This window comes from Phalacrocorax aristotelis, chromosome 3 (genome assembly GCF_949628215.1).
Source record: "Phalacrocorax aristotelis chromosome 3, bGulAri2.1, whole genome shotgun sequence".
NCBI lineage: Eukaryota > Metazoa > Chordata > Aves > Suliformes > Phalacrocoracidae > Phalacrocorax > Phalacrocorax aristotelis.
Window position 1 is genome coordinate 32492308 of NC_134278.1, and position 26253 is coordinate 32518560.

Here is a 26253-nt window from a genome sequence, read left to right on the forward strand (position 1 = left end):
ACATTTGTCTCAGATTATCATTATCTATCTTTCTTTCAAATCAGGGGATAAATTATGAACTAAATCCTACAGTCTATACTCAGTCATCCATAAGAGTTAGCAATGTTTTCACCAAAAAGATCAGAGTTTGTTTTCATTTGCATTATTTACAAGGGAAATAGTATATCCACGTTTTTTCAGGGTAATAGTGTGTTTTACCTATGTAGTTTCGCCCTAAAAGATTCTGTACTATTCCTCAAAAGTCATTTTATTGTCAAATTCTCATTCCAACAGAACATGCTAGCTTTTACAAAAACATTGATAGGAAAGCAAATTAAGGTTGCATAGTAGGGATTCATAACATATGAGCCAGCTAGTAAAAGAAAGGACATTTCTGTATTTTCTATTGTACTTATTGTGTGTTTCACTGCATAGCTTTCATTGTAAATAAGTATTTATTTTTCATATACAGGAAATACTGCTATCAGTCAGGCTTAACCAGGACAGATTTGATGAATCCACATCCTTTAGGGACATCTAAACATAAGAATTAATGGCAAAATCTAGGATGGAATGACTAATGTATTTGCAGGGTCTGCTGGTTTTTTCCAGTATATACCCCTTGCTTTTTAAAAATGGACAATATTTCTGCTGCATATAATTACATAGAGCCCCTTTCCCCCAGATTTAAATGGATAATTTGACAAAGGATTAGAAAACAAGGTGTACATCACATCTATAAATCCTATAAGTTCATTAAGTTTTCACTCTTCAAGTACATAATTTTTTGAAAGTTCAGAGGTTGGTATCAGCTAATGCTAACATCACCTGATATCAGCTATCAGCTACTTATTAGAGATAACTATTGGAATGAACCAACACAATTCATTTCAGATAAGAATCTGGGAAAATTTACACAATAGAAAATTCAAAACAAAAAGATCTGAAAGTAATTAGGGGTATAAAATGAACTAAAAAACATGCATGATGTCATATATGTCTTACCCTTCCCCAATTTTTGTAGCTACCAGCCCTGACTCAACAATATATGCAAGCATCTATATATAACTATGAACTTGCATATTTTCTCCCTAAATAGTTTGTTGAACTGTGATTTTAGTAAAAAAATCAACTAGCCTTTTATCACGTGTGTAAGATGGCTGTTAGAGGTGTATGCTGCATAAAGAAATAACCATAAAAATGATACCTGTTTTTCTTGACTATGATCTTGCATTGTTAATATTGGGTGTCTGAAGTATATTTTTTTAACCTTAATGTAACTTTGATACTTCAAGTTGTGATAAGGATAGATTGTGATAAGGATATTCTCAATATTACTGGTGTGGTTTTGGTTCTAGGGTACAATGCACACTGCATTTTATAGCCTGCAACTGGCGTTTTAAGCAACACAGTGGAGGGTAGCTTATCATTTATGCCAAGAAGCTCATTTATATAAGCTACAATGTCAAGTTTAATTAAGGGCTACAGTGACAAAAGAAAGCCAATTGCATATGCTCAAAATACTTTTCAGATGACAAATGACTGACACCCGTAAAAACAATATCCAGGGTAATCGTTAAGGTTCTGATACTTAAACCTGACTAAAAAGATTTCAGGCAATATATTCCAATAGGTTAACATTCTGTAAGATTTAAATAGAAACTCAAATAAATCAAACTTGATCTATTGACTAAAATTAAGATTTACAGTCAGGATCTTTCCACATGGAGGGAAAGAATATGTAACTGGCAATTAGGAGCATTTGCACCCCCACGTTACCTTTATTCAGTTCTGTGAGATTTTATAATCAGTAACTTTGTAACCTGCATACCACAATGGCTTTATGATGATCCCTGGTCAAAGTAAATGTGTAGAAAAAAATCTGGTGGCATGATTTATTTTGTGTTCTTTGTCCCTGCTCGGCACATTCAGTGTTTGGGAAAACAGTCAAAACCTCTTCTGCCTAATCCCCATCAACATCTGTCTTTCTTCCTCTCTCTCTGTGACCGCCACATCATAAAGGGGGTGTTGATGCTAAGGGTAAAGGTCAAGATGATAGAATATGACAACTCTTTGAATTGAAAAGAGAAATGAGTGTCCCTAAGTATTCAGCATGATCTTCTCTTTGCTCCCTGCAGGGCATCTGCACCACAACCACCGCATTTTTACACTTCTTCTTCTTAGCTTCATTCTGTTGGGTTTTGACAGAAGCGTGGCAGTCATATATGGCTGTTACTGGGAAAATTAGGACACGGCTCATAAGGAAACGTTTCCTGTGCCTTGGATGGGGTAAGTCTGTAAAATTCATTTCCTCAGGATCATTGGAATGAAACGTTTAAAGCCAACAATGTCAAGAATATCACCATTTTCTTCAGTAAACCTGAAAGATAGTAGACAGCATGTTACTTAAAACAAAACTAGGTTAGGAGCCTTTCCACTTTATCTCAAGCTCAGGCTATGCTGATGTATGTTTTAGCATTCTTTTATAATATGTTTTAACAACATTTTAGAAGATTTTCAGTGAAGTAATGCCATATCAAAAAATCAAAATAAAACAAGAAAAAACATTCACTGAATAGTCATGAAGCTTCTTCCTATTTTACTTTAAGACCTGTCAAATGTACCAGTAATTTAGCTACATCAAAGTGGTACACCGTGGGCAGAAAACGGTGTCCTCCTCCCTGCCAGTGCTTCAGAAAAACAAATCCTGCAATAGCACTGTGCTTCATTAAATGATTCATTCCATGTAAAATTGGCCGTTTTGCATTATCTTGCCCTGTCACTTTTTGTCCAGGCAGAACAGCAACATTTTGCTCAGCATCTAATGGTTATTACTGTTTTGGCTTTTTTCAGGTTTACCAGCATTAGTGGTTGCAATATCAATAGGCTTTACCAAGACAAAAGGATATGGAACAGCCCACTAGTAAGTCAATCAGAAATGATAAATTATTGTTTTAATTAACAAGACTGTCATACCCATCAGGAATTACATAACATAGTTTAAAGGCTTTACAGGTATCCATCCACACGTGGAACTGCCCTAAGAGTCACTGAGTGGTCCGCGAAACTGTAACAAAGAGAAAACCGTATGCCAGTCTTGGACTGAGCTCAGCAAAGCGCCAGGGATCGTGGATTTCTTGTGAGGTTTTGAAGTAGCAAGCCTTTTAGAAACATTGATTAGGTCCACTTAGACACCTAACATTTATATACGTTTACCGAAGAGAATGTTAAACGTTATGGCTAGCCTTTGCCAACCTCTAAGCATGTCTAAAACTGTACTGGCAAAGGTGTCTGTGGCACCCAGGTTTCTGTTCACAAAGCATGTGCTACGGCTTTAATGCCCCTGAGCTGCTTGTAGTCAAAGCCCTGCAGAAATCTCAGGATAGGTCTCCCACCCATCCTTTCTCTCCTGGAGTGCCTGATTCAGCCCATTTCCTGGACTGGGCTGTACTTGAGAGACAGCAAGGAGGAGATCTGTGTACTTCGTTTACATTTTATTAATAGTTCCTTTTTAGCCACCTGGCTGGTTCCAGCGCATATTTAGCACCCTGGAAAACTCACACCTCTGTGAGGCTGCTCTTTGGTTGTCTCCTGCTGAAGAAGGAGCTTGGGCTGAGCCTTTTTCCTGCCAGCAGGCTGCTCCAACCACTGAGACGTTATGTATGCGAAAGTGTTTTTCCTTCAGTCATCCTGTTTGGAGCTCTCCTCACGTTGCCTAAGAAATTAAGTATGCATCTGGACAGAAAGAGAGGAAATATGACTCTGTAGCCTGGTAATGAGGGCATTCATCAGAGATGTAGAAGAGTTAGGTCAAGTCCTCACTTCAATGAATATTTAATTATTCTCCTTAGCATCATCACTGAGTGAGATCAGGGTTCCCTCTCCCTGCTCTGTGTGTCCCACCATCTTGGCACATGGCGGGAAGGGTTCAAGCCCTTGCTCCAGCTCTGTGTGGTTAAGGATTCAAAAACAAATCTCCTCCTGAATACCGACTCTAACCACTAAGCTCTTTAGTTTTAAATTGTGACAATGCGTGTCTTGCATTCTTTTAATGAGGAATGGCTTACCTAACTGAAGTGCTTACCTTGCACTTGTAGGTGGCAGTCATTAATGAAACAATGGTCTTAGCTGTCTTTCGGGAGTGATATTGAGGACCTACTCCTCTGACATTTTTTCTAACTAAAATGTGCTCATCTTGCTGGCGTTTTTATTATCTAGTCCTTGAACCAGGACTGGAGACCCATTTAGCCTGTGAGAATTACAAATCACAAGATTACAATGTCCAGACCCCATTGGGGATGTAGCTCTGTCCCTTGCAGGATCAATCCCATTTACTCTACTGAAATCATTCATATTTGACTACTTGCTTTACTTAGTGTTGCTTCCTGCTTTCTTCCTTGCCTGAATGCATTTTTAAAAGAGGATATACTAAAATATTCAGACAAAGCAACAAATCATTCATTAAGGGTAACCTGGAAAGTCAAAAAGAGCAGGTCTCTCTACATGTAACAGCTCCTCTCCCAGGATCCAAATTCAGCTGACACAGTACCATGGGACAAAAGCCCAAAAGGAGGTGTAAAACAGGCAAACAGAACCATAATGCAACTTTCTCATCTTATTTGCAAATACATTTTCTTGACATTTGACATCACAGTTACATAAGGAAAACAGGGAATGCAAGGAATGGAGATTCCTCCTCTATCACTAGCTGATCTCCTGTCCCGCTCTAGAAGCCAGCAAAGAATTGTGTCCCATGACAATTGTTGGGCAGTGTAAAAGCAGGGCTTCTGTCCTGCTCCTTCTCCCATAACTAAAGCACTTGTGTAAGTTTTTTAACTGCTTACACCATACTTGTCCTGTTTGGCTGCAATCAGTTATGTGCATGCTGCCATCAGAAACGCAGCCTGTTGCAAACTGCTCTGTAAAATGCTATTTTTGAAAATGACAGTTCCAAATGGAGAAAATTAAGATTGAAAATGAAGGAATTTATTCCAGTCCCATAGTCCCACACATGAAGGGACTGATGGAAAGGGAGAAAGCCCAAGTATCTTTGAAGCAGATCTCAGTTTCATACGGTATATGATTGATGAGAGTGCCTTGAATTGTTCACACTCAAACAAATCCTGTGATCAACAATCTTCAATTTCTATCTTTTTCTTTCAGTCCTAATTATCAGACAATTACATTACTGTACATCTAAAACTACATAAGAAAAATATTTCACACAGACACTTGTACTGATATGAATACAGAAGCTGAAGGGATTTCCTAAAAGTAATAAAAAACCACAGTAACGAGTTTTCAGATACTTCAGGGTATATTAAAGAGCTTGATTGTTTTTTCCAACTATTTCTGTGAGTCTACTAAATATTGTTGCTACCTTTCCCCAGATTATCAGAACTATGAAAGCACCACTACTACAAGTTATAGTTCATAAACCTGCATGACCTACTCATGTTTACATAGTGTTATATGTTAATGAGCAGTGCAGATAACTTCCAGGAATTCATTATATCAGCAAAAATTAAAATGCTGCCAGAGTCATGCTCTCTAAAAGAACCATTCTCCTGGAGTGCATCAAACAACTCACAGAATGTACAGGATACAGGAGCAAGTCTACAGATACTTCATCACTCAACAGAATTTTATGACCATATTACACAGTCCCATAAAACCACCAGTGGATGCTCTTAATGGTAATTAATTTATATTGCTTTCTGCTACGCCGGGATCAGGGAAAAAGAAGACAGAACAGGAGAACAAAATAAAAACAACTATAAAGCATAAAAAAAGTATCAGAGCAAAGAAAAAGAAGAGAAGAAGGGAAAAATAGTAAAAAAAAATTAAAAACAATTGCCTTAGGTGTAAGAAGGCACCTGAGAATCTGTCCTCAGAAAGTCTTCAACAGGAAAAGATTGAGGAAAAGCATATTACAGAGTCATCAGCTGGCAGATATTTAATACATTGCAATAATCATGTCACACATTGTTGAAAATCCAGATTGTTGAAAATTCAGATCGTTTTAAGAAAAGAGGACAACCTCTACAATTTTTTTCAGCTCTGCCTCTAAATGAAAGTCTCTCTTGAACAGCCTTTTTACTTGAGGGCATGGGAAAGGGAGTGAACAATTCTCCCTGGGTCTTAAAGATTTTTGTGGTAGAAACTATTTTCTTTTTATTAAAAAAAAACCTTGTTGACCCTTTTTTCAATACAGGTAACTGGAAATATGTTTCAAACAAAATACATCAACAGTTTTTTGAACTGATGTTTCTAGCTCCCAATAAACATGAAAATTTTAATTACATATCTTAGTTACACAGAGCGGTCATCTTCACTAAGTTTAAAAGTTCATTCTGGTAGGGAAATGCACCATGAATAAACTCCCCCCTCTCAGAAGCCCATCTTCTCAGCCTCACAATAAATAACCTAGCTTTTGGAAAAATAGCAAGAAAAAATGCAGAAAATCTTGAAAGCATTTTCCTTTGACATTACAAAAATAAATTTAACATTATTTTTGCAGTTGTTTTTTGAGGTAGGGTGTAGAATAGCCTGACATGTATTACCTTTTTAACAGTGAAGCAGATATGTACTATTTGCATCAGTTTATCATTCCAGAATTTAGCACACTGATGCAGCTGGGTTCATGTGGCAGATTTCACACAGCTTCATTGCAATGGGAAACACTTTTAATCTTTGCAGTTAGAATTCCAGCCGTAACAGACCACGAATATTATGATGTGCTTGCATTCAATTTACTTTATTTTCAAAAGTACAAGAACAATACTGGAAAATAAAGAAGATATATATGATTCTGATGTGAATGGTTCTGGATGTGAGATCCAAGTAAATTATTTGAATCCATATACTTGAGTTTTCTTATATGTAGGTGTGATCATGCATTCAAATAAACATGCAGTTCTTTGAATGTGTAATCACTGGGAAAATAGCACAGCTGCATTTACTTCAGTGTGTGAAGCTCCTGATCTTCTGCAGATATGGAAAGTTTTACATCATGTATCAAATATTTAGAATTTGATTCTGTAAGCGCTCTGTGTTTGGAAATCTGCTGGTTTTCAGTGAAAGCCCTGATGCAGTATGACAAACTCTGCAAGATTAGTAACTCACCAGAAAATACAGTTTTCAGATGCTTTAACATATACATTTAAATTGTTTGCAAAATATTCCAGAGAATACAGAACAGTTAGATCATATATGATTTTTCTTTAATGGCAATATTGCCTGTAAGGCCCAGTTCTAATAGAAATTACTAAATGACATAAGAGAAGATATGTAGAAACCTGTTTTTTCTGAAGTTCTACATTACAGGTACTTGACCTTTCATTGCTTTAAGAATAGAACTGTCAGACATTGCAGGCTGGAAATGTTTCTAGATACCTACCTGGCAAATCCTGTTCAGCTAACTCATCATGCATAGTTAGAGAAGATCCAATAAACCTTTGCAAACTTATTTTTTATTGTGTTCTGAATACATTTTAGGCATTTCAGTATATGTATAATTCACTTTTAAACTTTTAAAATATTTAACAGTTGATAATTGAAATAACTTTCAACTCTCTACATGATCGTATCAACAAAGTAATTCCTTTTCTGGTGTGCATATGAATCTCTATATATAGGTTTGAACATACACTGGAAGAATCTCATGCTGTAGTAATTATTAATGCTTTCTTGGCAATGTGTTATACTTATTTTTAATTCGTGTTAGTTCTTCTCTAACGTTCTTTCCAGCTGTTGGCTGTCTCTTGAAGGAGGGCTACTTTATGCTTTCGTTGGACCTGCAGCTGCTGTTGTCTTGGTAAACATTAATATAATTTCCAGTATTTTCATATGAAATTATGGAATGTGCTGTTTAAATTATAAAAGCTTAGCTATAGTAGCATTACGTTTTGCTGTAAATGCTAAGCTCGGTATTTTTTAACATTCATTTAATTGTATTGCTTATTTATACCAGTTATGTCTCCATGTTTACAGGGTAAACTGTGAAAGAATAACGTAGCGATTAGTGGCACAGAAAACTTGTTACAGGCATCACTGAGTTATTATCAGTAGCATCTATGCAATTGTGACTGCCTTGTGAAGTTCAGTGATAGTCTTGATAGAGTGCTGCTTGGCAGCGCATCACTACGCCAGCAAAAGCAACAGGAGTGGAACCAGCCAGCAAGTTCTCCATGGCTACTGTTTCTGAAGGCAATGAAAAAAAATCGTCATAGCTGGGAAATGTTACTAGTTTGTGTATTGATCTTCCACATCTCTGGAAATGGATTTAGGTGTAGGATTCAATTTGCCTAATTGTAAACATCTACAATGTAGATTTCTGCATCTAAGCTAGTTACCCTAGCCATATTTCATTGTCAGTGAAGAAAAATACACACTTTTAGGGCTCAAACCATCAGAAGTATTTCAGGTGTCTACTTTAGGGTAAGATGAATTACACCCTACATGTGCCATTGGCTATCAGTCATCTGCTCTGCAGTCTGTATGGATTTTTTACAATAATTTGTTTAACATTTTTCCCTTACAGATTTTGAAGCTAATTCTTCTTTCCACTCCACCAATTTTATACTAGGACAACTCTATCAACACCACTTATTTCTGATTTTCCCTTGCAAAAGGGAATCAGTCTTTGTAGTCATCAAAGATATAGCCATTTAGCTACATAGATTTTCCTGAAATGGATGTTTACTACTCCCATAGAGTTTGTCTCATCATTGCCTGGAGTCAAGCCAGGATCCTTTTGTACAACTCACAGTCCCTGTCATGATAGAGGAGCCAAGGATGTTTACAGAAAGCCAGTCATAATTTTCACATGGAACTGTATGTTCTCTCTGTAATTGGCAAGCTTTGTTCAGAGATGTTTGAAGTTCACAGCCGCAGTTTGCCCTACCATTAGCTAGTAGCTGTGGAAAAAGCTGCTCCATGCCCATTTAAGCCTAAGTGTACAAAGCAAAAGAATTATATAACATCAGCTGAAAAATGTAAATGCTGAAAATAAAGTGATAATAAGAAAAGCTGGAAAAGAGTTGCAGGATAGACTGGCAACAATTAGGTATTTTGGCACAGGTCTTGAAAAATCTGTTCGAAAGGAAAAGAGGGTTACCCTTTTCTAATTAAAATAAAAAAAGGAACATTTATTTAATAGATTCAAAACTTGGTATTACCTCTTCGCAGGCCATGCAGAGACAGGTTCATAGAGTTCAGTTCAGAAATACAAATGGATAATAACAGTCATTAAGTTGTCCATTAAATGCCATTAGTATGTCCATTGAGTGCCAAAGTCTGACTGCAGAAACACTTGAATTTTTTTTAGGTTAGGTCTTCAACCCATGTATGTGATCATAACACCATTTACTTTAATGGAGCTAAGCAGAATTACCCCAGGCATCCATCTGGCCCACAAAAAAAAAAAAAGGACACTGCAGTCAAACAAGGCTCAAGACTGGCATTTCAGTGAATGACATAGACAATGACTAATGTGCAGGAGGATATGGAAAACCACAGGCTGCTTCTGCATAAGTGGGAACACCCACACGGGCCGTAAATGCTTAAAAAGGAATACAGTTACGGTCATCGTGTGCTCTGACTAGCTCTTCCCTGAGCACACAACTGAAATGCAGTGGTTTTCCTGGAATAAGATATATCATTGCAATTAAAACCGAGGAAATATTAAAGCTATATTACTCAAGCTTCTGACCAGCAGACATGTACACATATAACTTTATACCGGGCACAATTCATGATTCAAAAATAAGCCTGTTGCGGTGTGCGTGTGTGTTACCCATATGAGAATACACACTTTTGGTGTGCTCAGGGACAGTGTGACACGATTTCCGATGGAATACTCAGAAATGTAACAGGAGGCATTTTGAAGGCCTGTAAAAGCCTTTATCTGAAGTAACAGGATAAAGTATTTCCTTTCAGGCACTAAAAGATCAACTGTTCATTTTCTGTTTGACAGGTCAACATGGTGATTGGCATTTTGGTATTTAATAAACTTGTTTCCAGAGATGGAATCCTAGATAAAAAGCTCAAACACAGAGCGGGGTAAGCAACAATTGGGTTATTTTAAAACATATTAAAATTGTATCACCAATTTTCAATTACAGATATTCACCAAAAATGCTTTTGATTATGCTTTGGACTTTTATATCGGTGTAATGGTGTATCTAACAGATTCCATTCATCTCAAAAGCTGCTGTTGCATTATCCTGAGGGAATGCAACTAAACAAACTAAACATAATAAAACACAAGTACAACAGTATTAAGTTAATAATAACAAAGATTAAACAAGAATGAGTGGAGGTTTCACAAGAATGTCACACGTAAAGTTGTTGCAGTTAGGAGAAGAGTATTATGAACAGTGCATACTGAAGGAGCTGATTATTTTTCTCTAGCTGTCAACTTTAATTACTATGGTGGGAAAGGTTACTCATTTGTGCAAACTGTTACGGAATATATTTTACACCAATATATCCCTTACTGAGACCAATGCTGTTCTGCCATTCTGACTGTGTGAAGAATTTGCCTTTGTTCTTACATCCATATCTACGTAGATGTATGTTCTAAATGAGTGTAACAGAATTTCAAAGTAAAAAACCATGTTTTGAAAGCAAAAAAAGAAAAAAGGTAAATGGAAATTCAGTGTTATTGATTATTTACTGGCATTTACATTCAAATTCTGCATGTTATCGTGAGAAGAAATGATTATGACAGTGGTGGTATCAGAAACTGTTTTCCAGTGGATGACAATGACTTGAAGTACAGCAGCAAACCTAGATCCATTCCATATTGGAGAAAAATATTTCACAAGTGCATCATCAGCTTCTCAATGCTTATGAAAGTACATTAAACTTTGCATAATCATTTTTTACAGCTATATGTTCTAGTACTGTCTTTTGGGCCAGCTTGTAGTTAACACCACCTATATCTGCGTTTCTAGCAATGATAAGCAATCTTTATTTTACTGTGCATTACTGCCATGGGTAAATTTATTACAGCTTCACTTTGAATTATTTTACCATTTCACTGACAGTAACATTCATAATAATTTCGGTTCATTGGCTAGGTGAGCAAATTTATGATAAATACTTCAGCTGGTGTGATTTGCATGTAATATTAATTCAATTAAATCTTTCTGGCTTTCAGCTCTTTCACCATTGTTCTGACAAATATGTACCAAAAGCTTTCATATTTTTTCTTCTTTTTTCTCTTTTTTCATTAGAAAGTGTTAATTTCTTGACCTTACTTTTGTCAACTTTGCTTCATCAACACTGATGAAATCTAGAATATTATAAAACTACACAAATTACTTCAAGAGTAGTAGTAATGTAGTAATCACCCATTCAAATTCACATCTGCTCTAATTCCAGTGATTTAAGGAGTTGGAACAGCCACCAGTTTGGCTTTGTACATTTTCTATGGATATCCCAGCTTAGATTTAAATGCATAATTTTTTTCCAGCTACTCAGTTGTCAGCTCTTGGAATCTATTTGCTTATACTTTCCTGATGAAACAAATAACTTGCTTTCTAACAATGCACAACTTAGTAAAAAGGTATTTTATTTTAAAGTAAATGGATAAGGAACTGGAAGTATTCTGTCAGAAAGAAACCAGCTATTCTGGGAAAGTACGTAGATGCCCTAATCAAGAAACAATCTTAACTTTTGTGATAGTATGAGATGGTGGCTTGGCAACAGCATTCCTTGCTACTACTTGGCAAATGAAGACTTTTGAGTCATTCCTTGGGGCATAGAAATTGGTGCAGCATTTGACCTCCAGTAGAAAGGGATTGTCACTCATTTCTCAAATATGTCTTGCCAGCCCTGCTCAGGAAGGCAACTTCACTCTCTCTGGCAAACACTGGACTTATACCTGTCAAAAGTTCAGTCAAAAGGTCAGCTGTAGAAATCATTTATGTAGGATTTAAAGCAGTGAATGCGGCAAAATATACTAACTCCATATGGTTTTTTCTACCTTAATAAGCATATGGAGAATCAACAAGTGTCTTGATGGATATCAATCATTTTCCTGGCATAAGGGGTAGAACACATATATGCCCAGACAGAAAGATTATATTTGGTCTATACACACATCAAGTTCTATAATTTGCAAGATCCAGAACAAAACTTTAAAGGTAAAGAGAATAATCCAATCTGATAATGTTGAAGTATTGCCAAGGAAAGGCGGAAAGTATTTTCCCAAGCTTAGATTAAGATTACCCAAGTAATCTTAAGATTTTTCTAGTTCATTCATTAATGTAGGTCTTTAATTGGTGTAAACTGATGTGGATTCACTGAGTTCTTTTCACACCTCACAATCACCTTATGCAAGTTCATGGTTCTGACTGTTTTTTATTTAAAAAAACTGCATTTTTGTGGAAAAAACACTGCATTTTTTATGGAAAGTCATCATTTGGTTTATCAAAATGGAAACCACTGGAGTTCAATGTTGTTTTGGGCAGGATATTAAAAATCTTGTAAATGCTGGGTTTGGCAATAAACAGGAGTTCTGTTGGTTGAAATAACTGGGAAAAAACTGAAGTGTTACCTTTCTTCACCATGTTGACCACCTTCCAGCTGGGAATAGGTAAAGCACCCTTCCTGTCACATCTCAGTCAGTTGTGGTTATTCCTGGTTCTGACAGCAGAAAATGAAGGAATAGCAAAAGCATTTATTTAGTTGACTCAGGAATCTGAATGCATGTTGTATGTAAAAGAAAATTTAAATTCCTGGTTTTGCCCTTTAACTCTTCTGACAGGTGCCGAGGTACAATCGTCCATACAAAATGCTTTGAGCTTAATCCTTGTGTACTGTGTTTTATTAAAATGCAATACAGGTCGCCCTTTTTTTAGTACCAACTGATATTTATTTCATCAGATTCCATACATTTCAAGCCCTGTATTCAGACCTTCATATGGCATGAATAAAGATAGCTCCAGATGCCAGTGGGCCATTCAGATAACTAGTACAAATCTGACTATACAATACGCCCATCTGATTTGATGCTTTAATACATTTTGCAGGTTTCTTTCCCTATTAATGCTCTGTAATTGTACATACTTCATACTCATCCTTTAAGTGTCCTCTACTCTTTCTCAAGCAAGTTTGGATACAACAGTCTTTTAACAGGTCTGAATAGAGGGATTTCACTTTGTGTGTCTATCCTAGCACGTGCTTATGTTTACTTCAGTGTACTGACCAGTTTTGATCACTGGACATTTGGGGCCTTTTTTAGCTTAAATGGAAGAAATAGATTCTGCATGAAATGAAGCCCCATAGCATTAACATTTAAAGCTAACAAAAATGTAAAGTACAAAGTACCGTTTTGCAAAAACATAGAGCATTCATCCTGAATAAGTCTACTTACTTTTTCTGCATGACGTCATATTTAAAAGCTAAATTTCAGTAGCAACGTTTTTTGGTGACAATTCAATATTTTGTTCTTTTTGTGGGTGTTCTGTTTGTTTGCAGTCAGATGAGTGAGCCTCATAGCGGTTTGACGCTCAAATGTGCCAAGTGTGGAGTAGTTTCAACAACAGCTTTGTCAGCCACCACCGCCAGTAATGCCATGTTAGTCCTGATCATTTACATCTTCTTGTTACAAATCTTATACAGTGCATGTGAGACAATAGTTTGATGATGACAACTGTGTTTTCTAACACTGTATAGAGTGCTGAGCACATTTAAATACTTTTTAACAAAAAAAAACATTGCAACTGTGTTTATTAACTGAATACAGGATATTCTTTAGATCATAAAGTACCAACACTGTTACATTCTTGTCTGTGATTTCAAGTTAACTTGATAAAGTGCCATCCTTAAATATGTTTTATTTTAGTAGTGAGCTTTTAATCATTTTTTACAGTATTAAAGTGCTACTTCTCTCTTTCTTTCAATAGGGCATCCCTTTGGAGTTCCTGTGTGGTGTTGCCACTTCTGGCTCTCACTTGGATGTCTGCAGTTCTGGCCATGACAGACAAAAGATCAATATTATTTCAGATACTTTTTGCAGTATTTGATTCATTACAAGGCTTTGTTATTGTCATGGTCCATTGTATTCTCCGAAGGGAGGTGAGGAATGGCTTCCCAGTTTTCTAAAGGGCTGCGCTCCTGTTAATCTCTCAACTGTTCTTTAATGTTATATACAGCTTGGTCTGAAGAAATGTGTTTTATAGGAAGAGAAAAGTATTTTATGGTGGGATGTAGAGGAAAAAGTGAAAGAGAGAAGGGGAAGATCAGTTAATTCCAGGTACAGAATGTCAGTTTCAATAGAAAACTGTACCCACTTAATTAAAGCTGGCTTTTAATCAACTCAAGTTCAGTTTATTTTTGAATGTTAGGCTTTCCCGGTATAGTGAGTATAGGGAAATACATGACTGCCCTTTTCCTGAAGACCAAAAGCTATAGATTTTTACAGTCTCTAAAACTAATTCACGCACAAAGTGATTTCTGCTTATACTGTCCCTGAAAGAGGACACAAGGGGATGAAACCTTCAAAAGCAAAAGAGTATAAATAGTAGTATCGTTCACAGAATCATGGAGTCATAGAATATCTCAAGTCAGAAGGGGCCATAAGGGTCAGCAAGTCCAGCTACCTGCTCCTTGCAGGACTACCTAAACGTCAATCATATCACTAAGAGCACTGTCCAGATGCTCCTTGAAATCTGACAGGTTTGGTGCTGGGACCACTTCCCTGGGGAGCCTGTTCCGGTGACCAACCACCCTCTTAGTAAGAACCTTTTCCTAATGCCCAGTCTGAACTTCCCCTGATGTAGCTTCATTCCATTTCCTCATGTCCTAATTTAATTTCCTTATGTCCTAATTTCATTTCCTCATGTCCTTTGTGAGGATGCTGAGAGGTTGCAACATATACCTGATTATCAGTCACTGATTTTGTCAAAAAACAGACGAAAATCCATGAGAAATTCTAAAAATAACAAAGCATAGCACTGTATAAAATAAAAAAAATTAAGACATTTTACTGCCTGCCTCAGTGCAGTAATGCAGGAGTTTATTTGGAAAAAATATATTTTGACTGCTTAAGATGAAATTGAACAGGCGTCTTCCCACAATGCCCCAAGCATTGAATTCAAGACAGGTTCCCCACTCTAAAGACAGCTATTTGCTGCACATACATCATTCCCAGGGAATGCTTCGATATGGCTGAATACCTCATGGAAATGTTCTTCCCTGACCCTACTCACAGGTAGGACTGTGGTGATAGAGGTGGAATCATTTTTTTATATGTAAACTCAGTTTTCAAACTTGTAGGTTACCTTGACTTGAACCGCTTTTAACTCATTGGCTCTAGTGCAAGCAATATGCAAAAATATGTGCTTTTATATGATAATACCCAAATTTAAATTGTAAACTGTGCAAAACACCTGAGGAACTAATTAAGGTAATTTTTTTTCATATGGAAAAAGAAGAGAAAGTTCTTCAAGAACAGCAGAGAAGTAGAAGTTGATGCACTTGAAACTATTTTTTGATTCAAGGTGTGTATGGTCGGCACTTATATGGACCAGTTTGCAGCAGCAAAGACATAATTGTTTACTGAACAAGTTCCTACACAGAAAGAGATGTAACTGTAGTAAGTTATGTTTCAATCTGGCTCTAGAGACTCTGGCTTTCTAGCTCCAGAGACCCTTAGGTGAGTAGAGGCCAACAGAGCGGCCACCATGCACAACGTGCAATGCAGTCTTCACACTGCAAAGGGTAACTACCAGCTGAAAGAATAGTCTGTTACTTTCTGTTGTCTGCAAAATCATTTCATCCTGCCCGTGCCTGTCAGAGAAACCCTGCCAACATATGTGTCACTCTTGATGACAGCTACAAAGCTGTCTCAGTTATAGCCTATAGGATTGATCTAATATTTAGAGCATGCCAGCACAGGCAAAACAATAATTCTGACTGTCAGGAAAAAAAATATGGGGTGGAATGTATCATCATAAAATTCAAACAACGAAAAGGACAGCCCTGCTTTACTATGCCTTTATTGTTGTTACATTACAAAAAGATACAGACATTTACAATTATATACAAAAGTCCCGTTTTTCCTCTTAGTTATATTGATATAAACATAAATGATGGAAACATTTTTTATTTTCTCTAGTACACTGTATTGAAGGCCTTGTGTGGCAAGGGCTGCATTAGGAAGCCAGGGACGTTCACTGAGTAAGACATACAACTAGAAGAGAACTAAGTGATGTGTTGTGTCTGTTTCTGCCCTCCCTCAATTCAGGGTCTTTTGGAAAGAAATTGAATCTTTCTATACTTCAATTTCCTATCTTGTAAGAGAAACATAGTACTTCTTAGGCATGAAACCTTTCATAGACCATTTGGAATTTAGGAAACAAAAATGCAAAGTATGAGTTAGGTATTATTGCTTTATGTTGCCTTCTCAGTCCAGACACCCTAGGTCGGTTGTTTTCTTTTTCCTCTTCTTGCTGTTTAAATACATAATTGGGCATTGGAAGATGGTGAAGTATATGCCACAGAACAGGGAATGATAGGAGAGGTTAGTGTTGAAGCTTCTCTATCAGAACAAAATGGTTTTCCTGACCTGCTTGAACACATGATGCTCTAAAGCTAATTTGAAGCACACTGAGTAACTCCTGTTAATGCTGGTGATGGGAGGAACCCACATATATTTTCTTCTTTTGCTGTGCTTTCCTGACTAGAGAGCATTTGGGTTAAATGCATCGTTGGCGTCTAAAGCCCACATTTCTGTACTGCAGGAGAAAAATAAAGAGTACATGAGTAGGGAGAGGGTAAGTTATAAAAGCTTGGAGTTGGTTACTGTTGCTAAGGAAACCACTTCCCTGGTATCCGCACGTTCATCACATCTGTCTCTCCTGCTCTGCCTGGCTCTAAGAAAATCTGGTAACTTGATGTTAAAAGGCAGGGGGAAAAATAAGATTATGTTTCAAGGTAAAATGTAAAGACAGACCAGTCTTTACATAGTGAAACAACAAATTTGAACAAGCAGTTTAGAAAAATAAGCTGGTATTTAGAAAGTTCAACCTTTTTGTTTCCAACTTGTGTGAGGACACCTAGAAGTTGCAACATATGTTGATAAGATGGATACCGCTAGTTTTGACATTCTGTTAACATGTTCAAATCATATGCTGCTTGCACTTCAGAAACATCGTTAGAAACATGCACATTTAAGAGGATCCTAACATCAAGATTCACCACTTTAATATAGAAGGTAGTGAAAGTAGGACATGAGGTTCTTGAGATCTCTGGAGCTATCTGAACTGCTGAAGCTTCATGAACACAGAGTCCCCAAAATAAGGAGGCCCACTGCACAGAGTATGTTCTGAAGTAATAATGCTTTGGGGTCTAGCATCATGAGGCTTGAGATTCAGCACTACTGGAGATGCTTTGTAGGGAGGGATATTTTTATTTTCTCTTTTTTTTGTAAAAATCACTGTACCAGTGCTTATCCAAGAGTATAAAACTCTGAAATGTGACCTGACTTCAGCACTGATAAACTGAGAGAAGACTTGGATTAAATTTGCAACAACTGGGAGATGCCAAATTAAATTAATGTCAAACACATGGAAAAACACAGCAAGTGTATTGTCTAAAATCAGAATCTGAGTCACAGTACAGGTCAAGCACACTTTACATTACCACGTGCGGAAGTCTTGGTGTTTTGAAATCAATCCATGCCTTCCCACCTTTCTCCATTCTTCTTTCTGCTCTATATTAGTCTTCCTCCACCTGCAACAGTCACTTACCAAGAGTGCAGAGCACCCTCACTCATTTAAGGGTTGAGCACTTTAAAATAATGCTTTCTAATTGCAAAAATATTTTTTTTCCATTTCATTTTCCTTTTTGTGAGAGCTCTTAAACAACTTGCAGTAGAATACGATGCATGGAAAGGGGACATCTTTTCATCAGCAATAATTAATGAATTATTCTCTTCTGCTGTTCACAAAATGTCCATGAGTAGAATATGATTTTTCCCCTTTTAATTATTCTGAATAAGATATCAAGTAATTTCCACAGATAATAAATGGAATGTAGATTTTTGTAGGCAATTCACTGAGAGTACTTTCATATTCAAACAAGAAATTATATTAGTTGTTTTGATTGGAGGTCACCAAACTAAGTTCCTGTTTTCCAAGTCACATCTTGCAATTAGGTTGCTAATTTGGACACTTGCATTTCTGGCACAAAAATTCATGTTCTAAAACTTCCCATTCTAAAAGTTGTTTTGCTGTCCTTACTGTGGTACATGTGAGAAAGCAGCAAAATATGTTTGCATTCTACTGTCAGAGAACAGGAACTCCGTTTTTCTATTGAATATTCCTCTCTGTTGAACAATATCTTTCTGACAAAAAGTGTTGCATAATAATATTTCTTTAGACATACATTCTGCCCAAAATCAAAGTAGAAATAGCCTTTCCTATGAAAAGATAATTCCTGAAATATACTGTGTTTTAGGGACAAGTCATCAAATTTACTTTATGGATCATATGAGTAAACAGTAATTTCTAAGAAGTTCCTTGGTTTTTTAGTTTCAAGAAACCAGGGTCTGTGCAAACAGTCCACTTTTCTTCTTCCTGTGCTCATACTGAAGATATTTACCTGATTTGAAGATTTTTTCTCCTAGAAGAGTTGCATGACATTCCCTATACATGGAGTTAGAGATTATGACTTGAATAAGTAACATCTTTCAAAGTGACTTATTCTTTAAAGTATAATTAGGAGAGCACTACGTGTCTGATTACAGTAACTGTTAAGAACTGTATTTCAAGAATCTTACATTTATCAACCAGCAGATGTATTTTATTTTGTAATGGTTAATAGTGTATCTATTAATCCTGCTATCAGACCTGTACCAAACTGAATGGAAGACAAAGCCAAATACTATCACGCAAGATGTGTTTGGTTTGAGTACCAGATCATCAATGGCTACCAGTTAATTCTGTCCATAGGCAAATCTATTTCTGTGGTCTTGATGTGATAGACTGCCAGACTTTGCAGCAGCCCCAAAATATAGCAAATGTATGAAACAACAGAAATAAACATTTATGTTTACTGCTTTTGATTGATTAAGTAGGCTAAAGAAAAGTCATGCATTCTATTCCATACAGTTTAATTTAATCTTTAATAGGAGTAGAGTATATGATGTTGCACAGGAATCAGTATAAGATATTGTTTTCACAGGTTCAAGATGCATTCAGATGTCGACTGAGAAATTGCCAGGATCCAATCAATGCAGATTCTTCAAGTTCGTTTCCTAACGGACATGCTCAAATCATGGTTAGCTTTTATTTTCTTCTTTGACCATTAATTCAGTGTTTCTACCCAAAAGAAAAAAAAACTTACAGTATTGTATGTGGCAAGTATGCACAGCTGAAATATTAACACCATTTTTAAGCGTAAGTCTGTTTAGGTCATTATCTGCTTGCTTAAATCTCTTAGCAAGTTTTAAATTAATGGTGTGATCATTTAGTGGAGCACAGTGAATTAGTATCTTCCACCAGTGTTCTTTATGACAAATGATTCTTACATAAGACAATGAGAAAGTAATCTAATAATATATCGTGACTTTTCTACTGTTGGTGTAAAGAGCACTGATGCATTTGGGAGTCATCCATTTACAAGGGCTTGTTCCTCTCAAACTAAGTTAAACAAGGAGAAAGTGCTAGGGATTCTAGAAGGGGAATCTTTTAGATTTAGAGATTCTAGAGGCGAAATCTATTAGAGTGGCTCTAATTAAGGAGATAGTGAATGTCTCAGTGTGCCAATTTGGATTTACTAATATTGTTAGGTAGTATATTAGGACAAAATATTCGTCCCTTCCCTTTCAACAATAGTTTTTAATTTACTATAATGGGGATAGGATCAGGCCCTAAAAAAATGCAAGGCTTAGCAAGCAGATGCCCTTCCAAAACGATGACTCAGAAATAATCCGATGTTTGGACTTCACAAGCAAGAAAGAGATCAGTTTTATTAAATGTTTTTCATATCATAAACTTTCTGTGGAAATAAAAACATAATTAAAAATTACTTGAATTCTCTAACAGGATAAATAGTTCTGTTTAACTGGGAAAAGCATGCTTGGATTTTCAACTGTTACATTCATTCTTAGTTCTTACAATTCATTTTTCCCAATTAAATAAATAATACTTGTTTTCAGGGAGTGCAAAGTTTATGTGATTACATTAGTAGCAAGGGTGGACAGAATGTTATATAACAAATAACGATGTCATAACAAATTAATGAAGTTTCAGACAGGGTGGACTAATTGGATTACACCTATTCACAGTAATTTGTGTTGCAGGCTATTTTCCATACTTCTGTTTATAAGATTACTATGAAAAGCTTCCTTAAAGATGATCCTTCGATGAGATGTAGAAGTTACTCTTCCATAAACATAAAAAACTATACACTGTATCGTTTTATTAAAATTATATACTCTACTTCCACCTATTTTATTTTATTTTTTCTGGTCAGGCAGCATACTTTGAAAACCACCCAGTTATACTTTAGGAAACTTTGTAAAGCTCTGCTGTTGTAAAACAATACACTTCACCTTCTCAGCAACAAGAAACCACTTTTAAGAGACTATGACTCTGTAAGTAGGACATTTTGGAAGCGCTAGTTGGAAAAAAGGTATTGTGGTTTAGTTTTCAATTAATAATGGTTGTCCTGTTTCACTGGTTCTTCTTACAGACTGATTTTGAAAAGGACGTGGACATTGCTTGTCGGTCAGGTAAGAGCATTGAGAGAGTATATAGCCAACAAAAAGAAGTCTTGTACTAGTTCCTTGTGAAGTGGAAACCAGAAAAATATCAGGGTTTAGTTGTTTACAGCACATATTTATAAATGTAAGCCAAACAAGTGATGCCACTGTATGAATACATTTATTTTATTTTCTTACAAAAGCCTTTTACTAGAATTCAGCAGTTGGGAAGCAGCCAAAGGTGTGAAGGCAAATGGTTTTGGAAAGAAGATCAGTCTTAACACACAAAACTTTCCTTGTCCTGGTACACAAGCGAATGTGAAACAGTCATTTTGTTACAAAAAATATTAATATAATGTATCTTAACAACTATGTATATGAAGGAAGCATCAATTGGTGTTAGTTTTAAAAAGGGTAAGTTCTTTTAGGACTCCAAGGGAAATCAACAGTATCTTAAGCAACATGATATCAGGAAAATGAAATTTCATTCCACTTTACTGGAACAAGTTGGGGTTTTTTAAGACATTTCAGTAGTGTGATAATTAGGCAGCTATGTCTGTTTCTGCACATTAAAAATAACACATTTTAACCAATTTATTTGCCAACCTTGCTTAAATAAAGTACAGTGTAAGATAAATGACCATTGAAACCATATAGAAATTTTTAAATCTAGGAGATAGTCCTAAAGGACAGTTTTTCCTAGGGAGGCAATCCTGCCTAAGCACCCTCAGTTTTCAGTGAAAGAGAAAGAGAGAAGGGGTTTCCTCTCCACAGGGTGACTAAGGGCTGACTTAGCTCTTCTGCATCGCCCACCTGAAGGACACTTTCTCTCTTCACTGGCTATATGGGGAGCCAAGAAAGCTGGGCTCATTAAGGTGGAGTTTGAGTTTCCAGTCACCCACCTTAAAAAAAACTTCCAGTTCGGTTTCTTGCAATATGGTAGTAGCTCTTCCATATAGATTAGTTTTAATATGCACAAGTATTTTGAAGGGAGCAGAATAGTACATTGCAACACAAATGCGTGTCTTTCACCATCCAATGCAGACAAAAGTCCAGCGCTGGTCCACGTAGCTCCTCTTTCTTACTTTTGCCAAGGTAGCTCTGCAGTATGGAGAGCCTTGTCAGGGACATCCTCAAGGAGATGGACTCTGAATACAGTTATGAACAGGCTTTACTAGATAAACATTTAAAGTGAGTTTTTCAATGCAAGATTTAAGAATAGGTCACTGGTCAAAGTGTCTTAACAAGTCTGACTGGAAACCATGAAGTAGCCACACTCAAGCTGGGTATTTGTACACTGTTGTTTAGAGGCAAATTGTTCTTCTCATAATGGAAAAAATAAGAAGCAGTTTTGAGTGAGGTAGGAGAGTGAGATGCCTTATGAGCTGCTTGCTGTGGAACATGGCACTGAACTGATAGGGACTGGGGGGTCTGGGTCATCAGAGCCCTCAGGCTACCAAAAGGGATGTAAAAGTAACACCTCAGATACTTCAAGTTGTCTTCCTGTCTCAGCCCATGAGCTGGATTTTATTACACAAACTAGCACTGGTGTGAAAACTGAAATATTTTCAACTGGGAAAAAGAAATCCTTGCACCAAGCTGGGACAAGATAATCTTTCTACCCAGTTGGGATAAACCAATTAATTAGTTACTTTTTTTTTTTACTATCCTTTTTCTTTCATTACAAATGTTGAATTAGAGACATATATTTTTTAAGATTAATAATTGTGATTTAATAGATGCTTTGCTTTTGAATTTACCCTTCAGTGCTCCGGCAAATTTTGTATTCTATGACAGGATTACTAACTTTCACATGTGGAGCTTATCCCAACAAAAAATTGCTGGATATTGTTATGAGTTTGACCAGGAAGGTCCACGCCTACACCAAAAGTGAATTATGACTCTTTTATGAGATGTGTTTATATTCTTTATAACCTTTGCAGATGCAGCAATATATGGCATTCTGATACCAATGGAATTTCTTCCCAATGTTGTTATTTTTTTGTCACTTTTATTTAAAAAATAATGTAACACAGAAGAGTTTTAAAAAGTCAGTGAAAAGGAACATTTAGGAGCTGACAAACACATGTTCGTATTATAATCTTACGGTAGGTCATTGCAATGGATTGACAAAATGATTCTGCCTTACAGTCTGACATTTTCCAGGAGGTTACGTGGAGTTAATAATGGTGATACAGATGTCATAGTGTATTTTTTTTTTAAAACCCTTAATCAAATTTCACATGGCAGGCTTCTGCTTAAGCTGTAGGTCACCTAAGATCTATGTAAGGCAGTAGAAATAAATGAAGGAGTGTTTTTAATTTTTATAAATGAGTGAGGCTTAGTCAGAGATCTGTGTCAGTTCCACATAGTAGATTAAGAGATGTTGATTTAAAAAAAAACAACCACCAAACTGTCCCAAAACAGTACTTATAGAATAAAAGTTCTTAAATGGATAGAAAAAGAGTTAAGAATATGCACTGGTAAAGGGAGTACTGCTAAATAAATCCACAAGAAAAAGCAGTGCTAGGCAGACACAGTTTCATGTTGTAAGAATTCTTTTCTCTGACCCACAGTTCTGCATAAAGACATTGGACCTTGTAGAGCAGCTACTATAACAGGAACGCTTTCTAGAATTTCACTAAATGATGAAGAGGAGGAGAAGGGACCAAACCCTGAAGGAATGAGCTATTCTACATTGCCTGGAAACATAATCTCTAAAGTTATCATCCAGCAACCGACAGGTCTCCACATGCCTATGAGTATGAGTGAACTGGCCAATCAGTGCTTGAAAAAAGACAACAGTGAGTTGCGGAGGACTGTGTATTTATGCACTGATGATAATCTGAGGGGTGCAGATATGGACATAGTCCATCCTCAAGAACGGATGATAGAAAGCGACTATATAGTCATGCCCAGGGGCTCAGTAAATACCCAGCCATCACTGAAAGATGACAGCAAAATGAATATAGGCATGGATACATTGCCTCATGAAAGGCTGTTGCACTACAAAGTTAATCCAGAGTTCAATATGAATCCCTCTGTAATGGACCAATTTAATATCAATTTAGACCAGCATCTTCCCACCCAAGAACATATGCAGAATTTACCATTTGAGCCCCGCACAGCAGTGAAGAACTTCATTGCCTCAGAGTTGGATGACAATGCAGGATTATCAAGAAGTGAAACTGGATCCACAATATCAATGAGCTCTTTAGAGGTCAGTGGTGCATAAACAAATTGCATGCTCTGTTGTTCTAATTATATGATAAGACAATAAATTATGTCTTGTGTCTAAGGGGTAAAGCTAATGTTTTAATTCAGTACAAATTATTGTTTGGGATCATACACTGCTGTTCATATTTCTTTTATTATCAGAAGTGTTTATACATAGAAAACAAGATTAAAGTTTCAGAGCCAGTCTGTATGAAACTGTATAGTTCTGCAGATTTATCATTCTACACGACTGCGAAGGATTCCGTGACCTACCAGGTAAAGTCCACTGGAAAATACTGTGTTGCTATGAGAAGAAAAACTATTCCTGCAAGATACAAGTGATAATAATTGACCCTACCCGCAAGCACATGCAGTTGCAAATATTTGCCCTTTTATTGCTGACAATCATATCTGTCTCAGGTATGACAGGTCTGATTCTGCTCACTAGTATAAATCTTGGATTCTTCCATCCAATAGTTCACCATTTGTTGATTTAGTTTTGTACGCGTGTGTGCAGGCATTGGTACCACTGATGTGTGCAACAGGTACAGGTGGACTTCATGTGGAGTATCCTAGATTCCAGTCAGATTGTAAAGGTGAACTGAAAAGCCTTTAAAAGGGATTCAGTTCATTGCTACAATCTGTCTGTGGGATTTAAACATAATAAAAGTGAAAACTATTTACATCGTTTCTTAAGACCTAAGTGTCAAATACTGCCATTCTTATTAAGCTTTTACCTATGCAAAACCACCAGTGAGGTGGGGTTACTTTCATACTTGGGCCTCCTTAAGAATTGGAAATACATTTCACCAGCATTTCAAATATTATGAAACACAGCATTTGATGGGAAAGAAGACGACAAGTGAGAAAAATGTGGTACCTACGCATTCTCTAAAAGAAGTTATAGGTGGAAAAAATGCTACTGTATCTGCAAACTTGAAGCCATTATCTATTCCTCTACAATGTCCGGACCCGTCTGTGTAGGGAAATAGAGACTTTACCTGATTTTTTAATTGTTAGGTATAGAACTGTAGCTGATACTTGATAAATAGGGGATACCTATGGATATTTCTTTTTAAATGGAGTTGAAGTTTTATCTGTGGATTGACTGGAGAGTTTGGCCAGAAGATCAGAACTTAGTTTATTTTCAAGAGATGCCTTTACAAGCTTTGAAAGTGAAATATTTTCCATGCTGTTTATATTGTGTGTGTACTGTCATAAGTTTTTAAAAGACATAAATTAACTGAAGAAAATAATTGAAAAATTAAGTGTGGGGCTTTGCAAGTAATCAAATAGTATCCACTTTTTGTTTGCTGTTAAAGTGAATATTTATAGCCTTGGAACAAATTTTCAAAATTATTTCTAACAGATAGTGTAAGTGCTTGCCCACTCAGTGCTCAGACAGACAGGTTCTTTCAAAGCAAGTTTGCACCAATAAAGAAGTCACTACCCTCAGCTCAGGTATACTAATTAATAGATATTAGGTGGTGCACACTAGTTCTTCTCCAATTTAATGTAACCCCAGAAGCAGGATAACTAATGTCACCTTCCAGTAATATCTTCTCCTACCTATCTACAATACCATCTTTCAGATACTTTTTTGTCAGATACAGGGACTCAAATCCAGCCCAGTTCTGGGTGAGATCTTTAGGCAAGGTTCATAATTCCTTGATAAGATAGACAAACCTGCCACTATACCATCCATTCCACCTGAAGTCTAAATTACTCTGTGGTGATGCCTCTTTTTTCCATTGGTGATAAAGCACATCTAGGGGCATAAGAAAGGAGACCTTAGTTAAGTTGTAAAAACTGGGACAATAATGACTTCATCTTACACAGAATTCCAATTTCTGAGGCCACTTTGGAAAATGTGCCGAAAATCTACAAGTATAATGTACTGCTCCTTTAGAGTTATTTTTTTAACTCTATTGTATCATATGTTAATCTTACCTCTAAGATGGGATATAGACACCAAATCTGAATTACCTTTCTGTATATCATTTTTATGCTCAGAAGACACTATTAAGGAGGTAGTAGAAAAGTGTAGTAAAATATAATAAAATATGGTAGGAAATATTTAGTCTCTTCTAGCTAGGTAAACCAATTAGGCTTAGAAAGCTGTATTTTGGTCCAGAAAGCTGTACACTGTTATGTTATTAAACCTAACTGAAGCCAGCATAATTCCATGTATTAGGAAAAAACAGATATTACAGCAGATCAGAAATGAAAGGAACTGTTTTGGCTTTTGTGTCTGCCTTTGTGGTTCTCAACACTACTTGATTATATAGCATTACATTATCTTTTGATAAGGATGTGCTGCAATGAATTGAAGATAGGAA

General features: G+C 36.4%; 1 protein-coding gene across 3 annotated transcripts in view; it reads left to right on the forward strand.

The window, feature by feature from the left end:
- ADGRB3 (adhesion G protein-coupled receptor B3) overlaps nt 1-26253 on the forward strand; it is a 461064-nt gene that overhangs the window by 414029 nt on the left and 20782 nt on the right. For 2 of the 3 annotated variants that reach the window (XM_075087046.1, XM_075087045.1), the window contains exons 20-28: nt 2118-2268; nt 2833-2902; nt 7729-7795; nt 9956-10041; nt 13468-13566; nt 13896-14067; nt 19177-19272; nt 20689-20728; nt 23275-23918. In XM_075087046.1, the coding sequence (XP_074943147.1) occupies nt 2118-2268; nt 2833-2902; nt 7729-7795; nt 9956-10041; nt 13468-13566; nt 13896-14067; nt 19177-19272; nt 20689-20728; nt 23275-23918 (1425 nt within the window). The remainder of the gene's footprint in view (nt 1-2117; nt 2269-2832; nt 2903-7728; nt 7796-9955; nt 10042-13467; nt 13567-13895; nt 14068-19176; nt 19273-20688; nt 20729-23274; nt 23919-26253) is intronic. The other variant, XM_075087047.1, reaches the window with a different exon arrangement.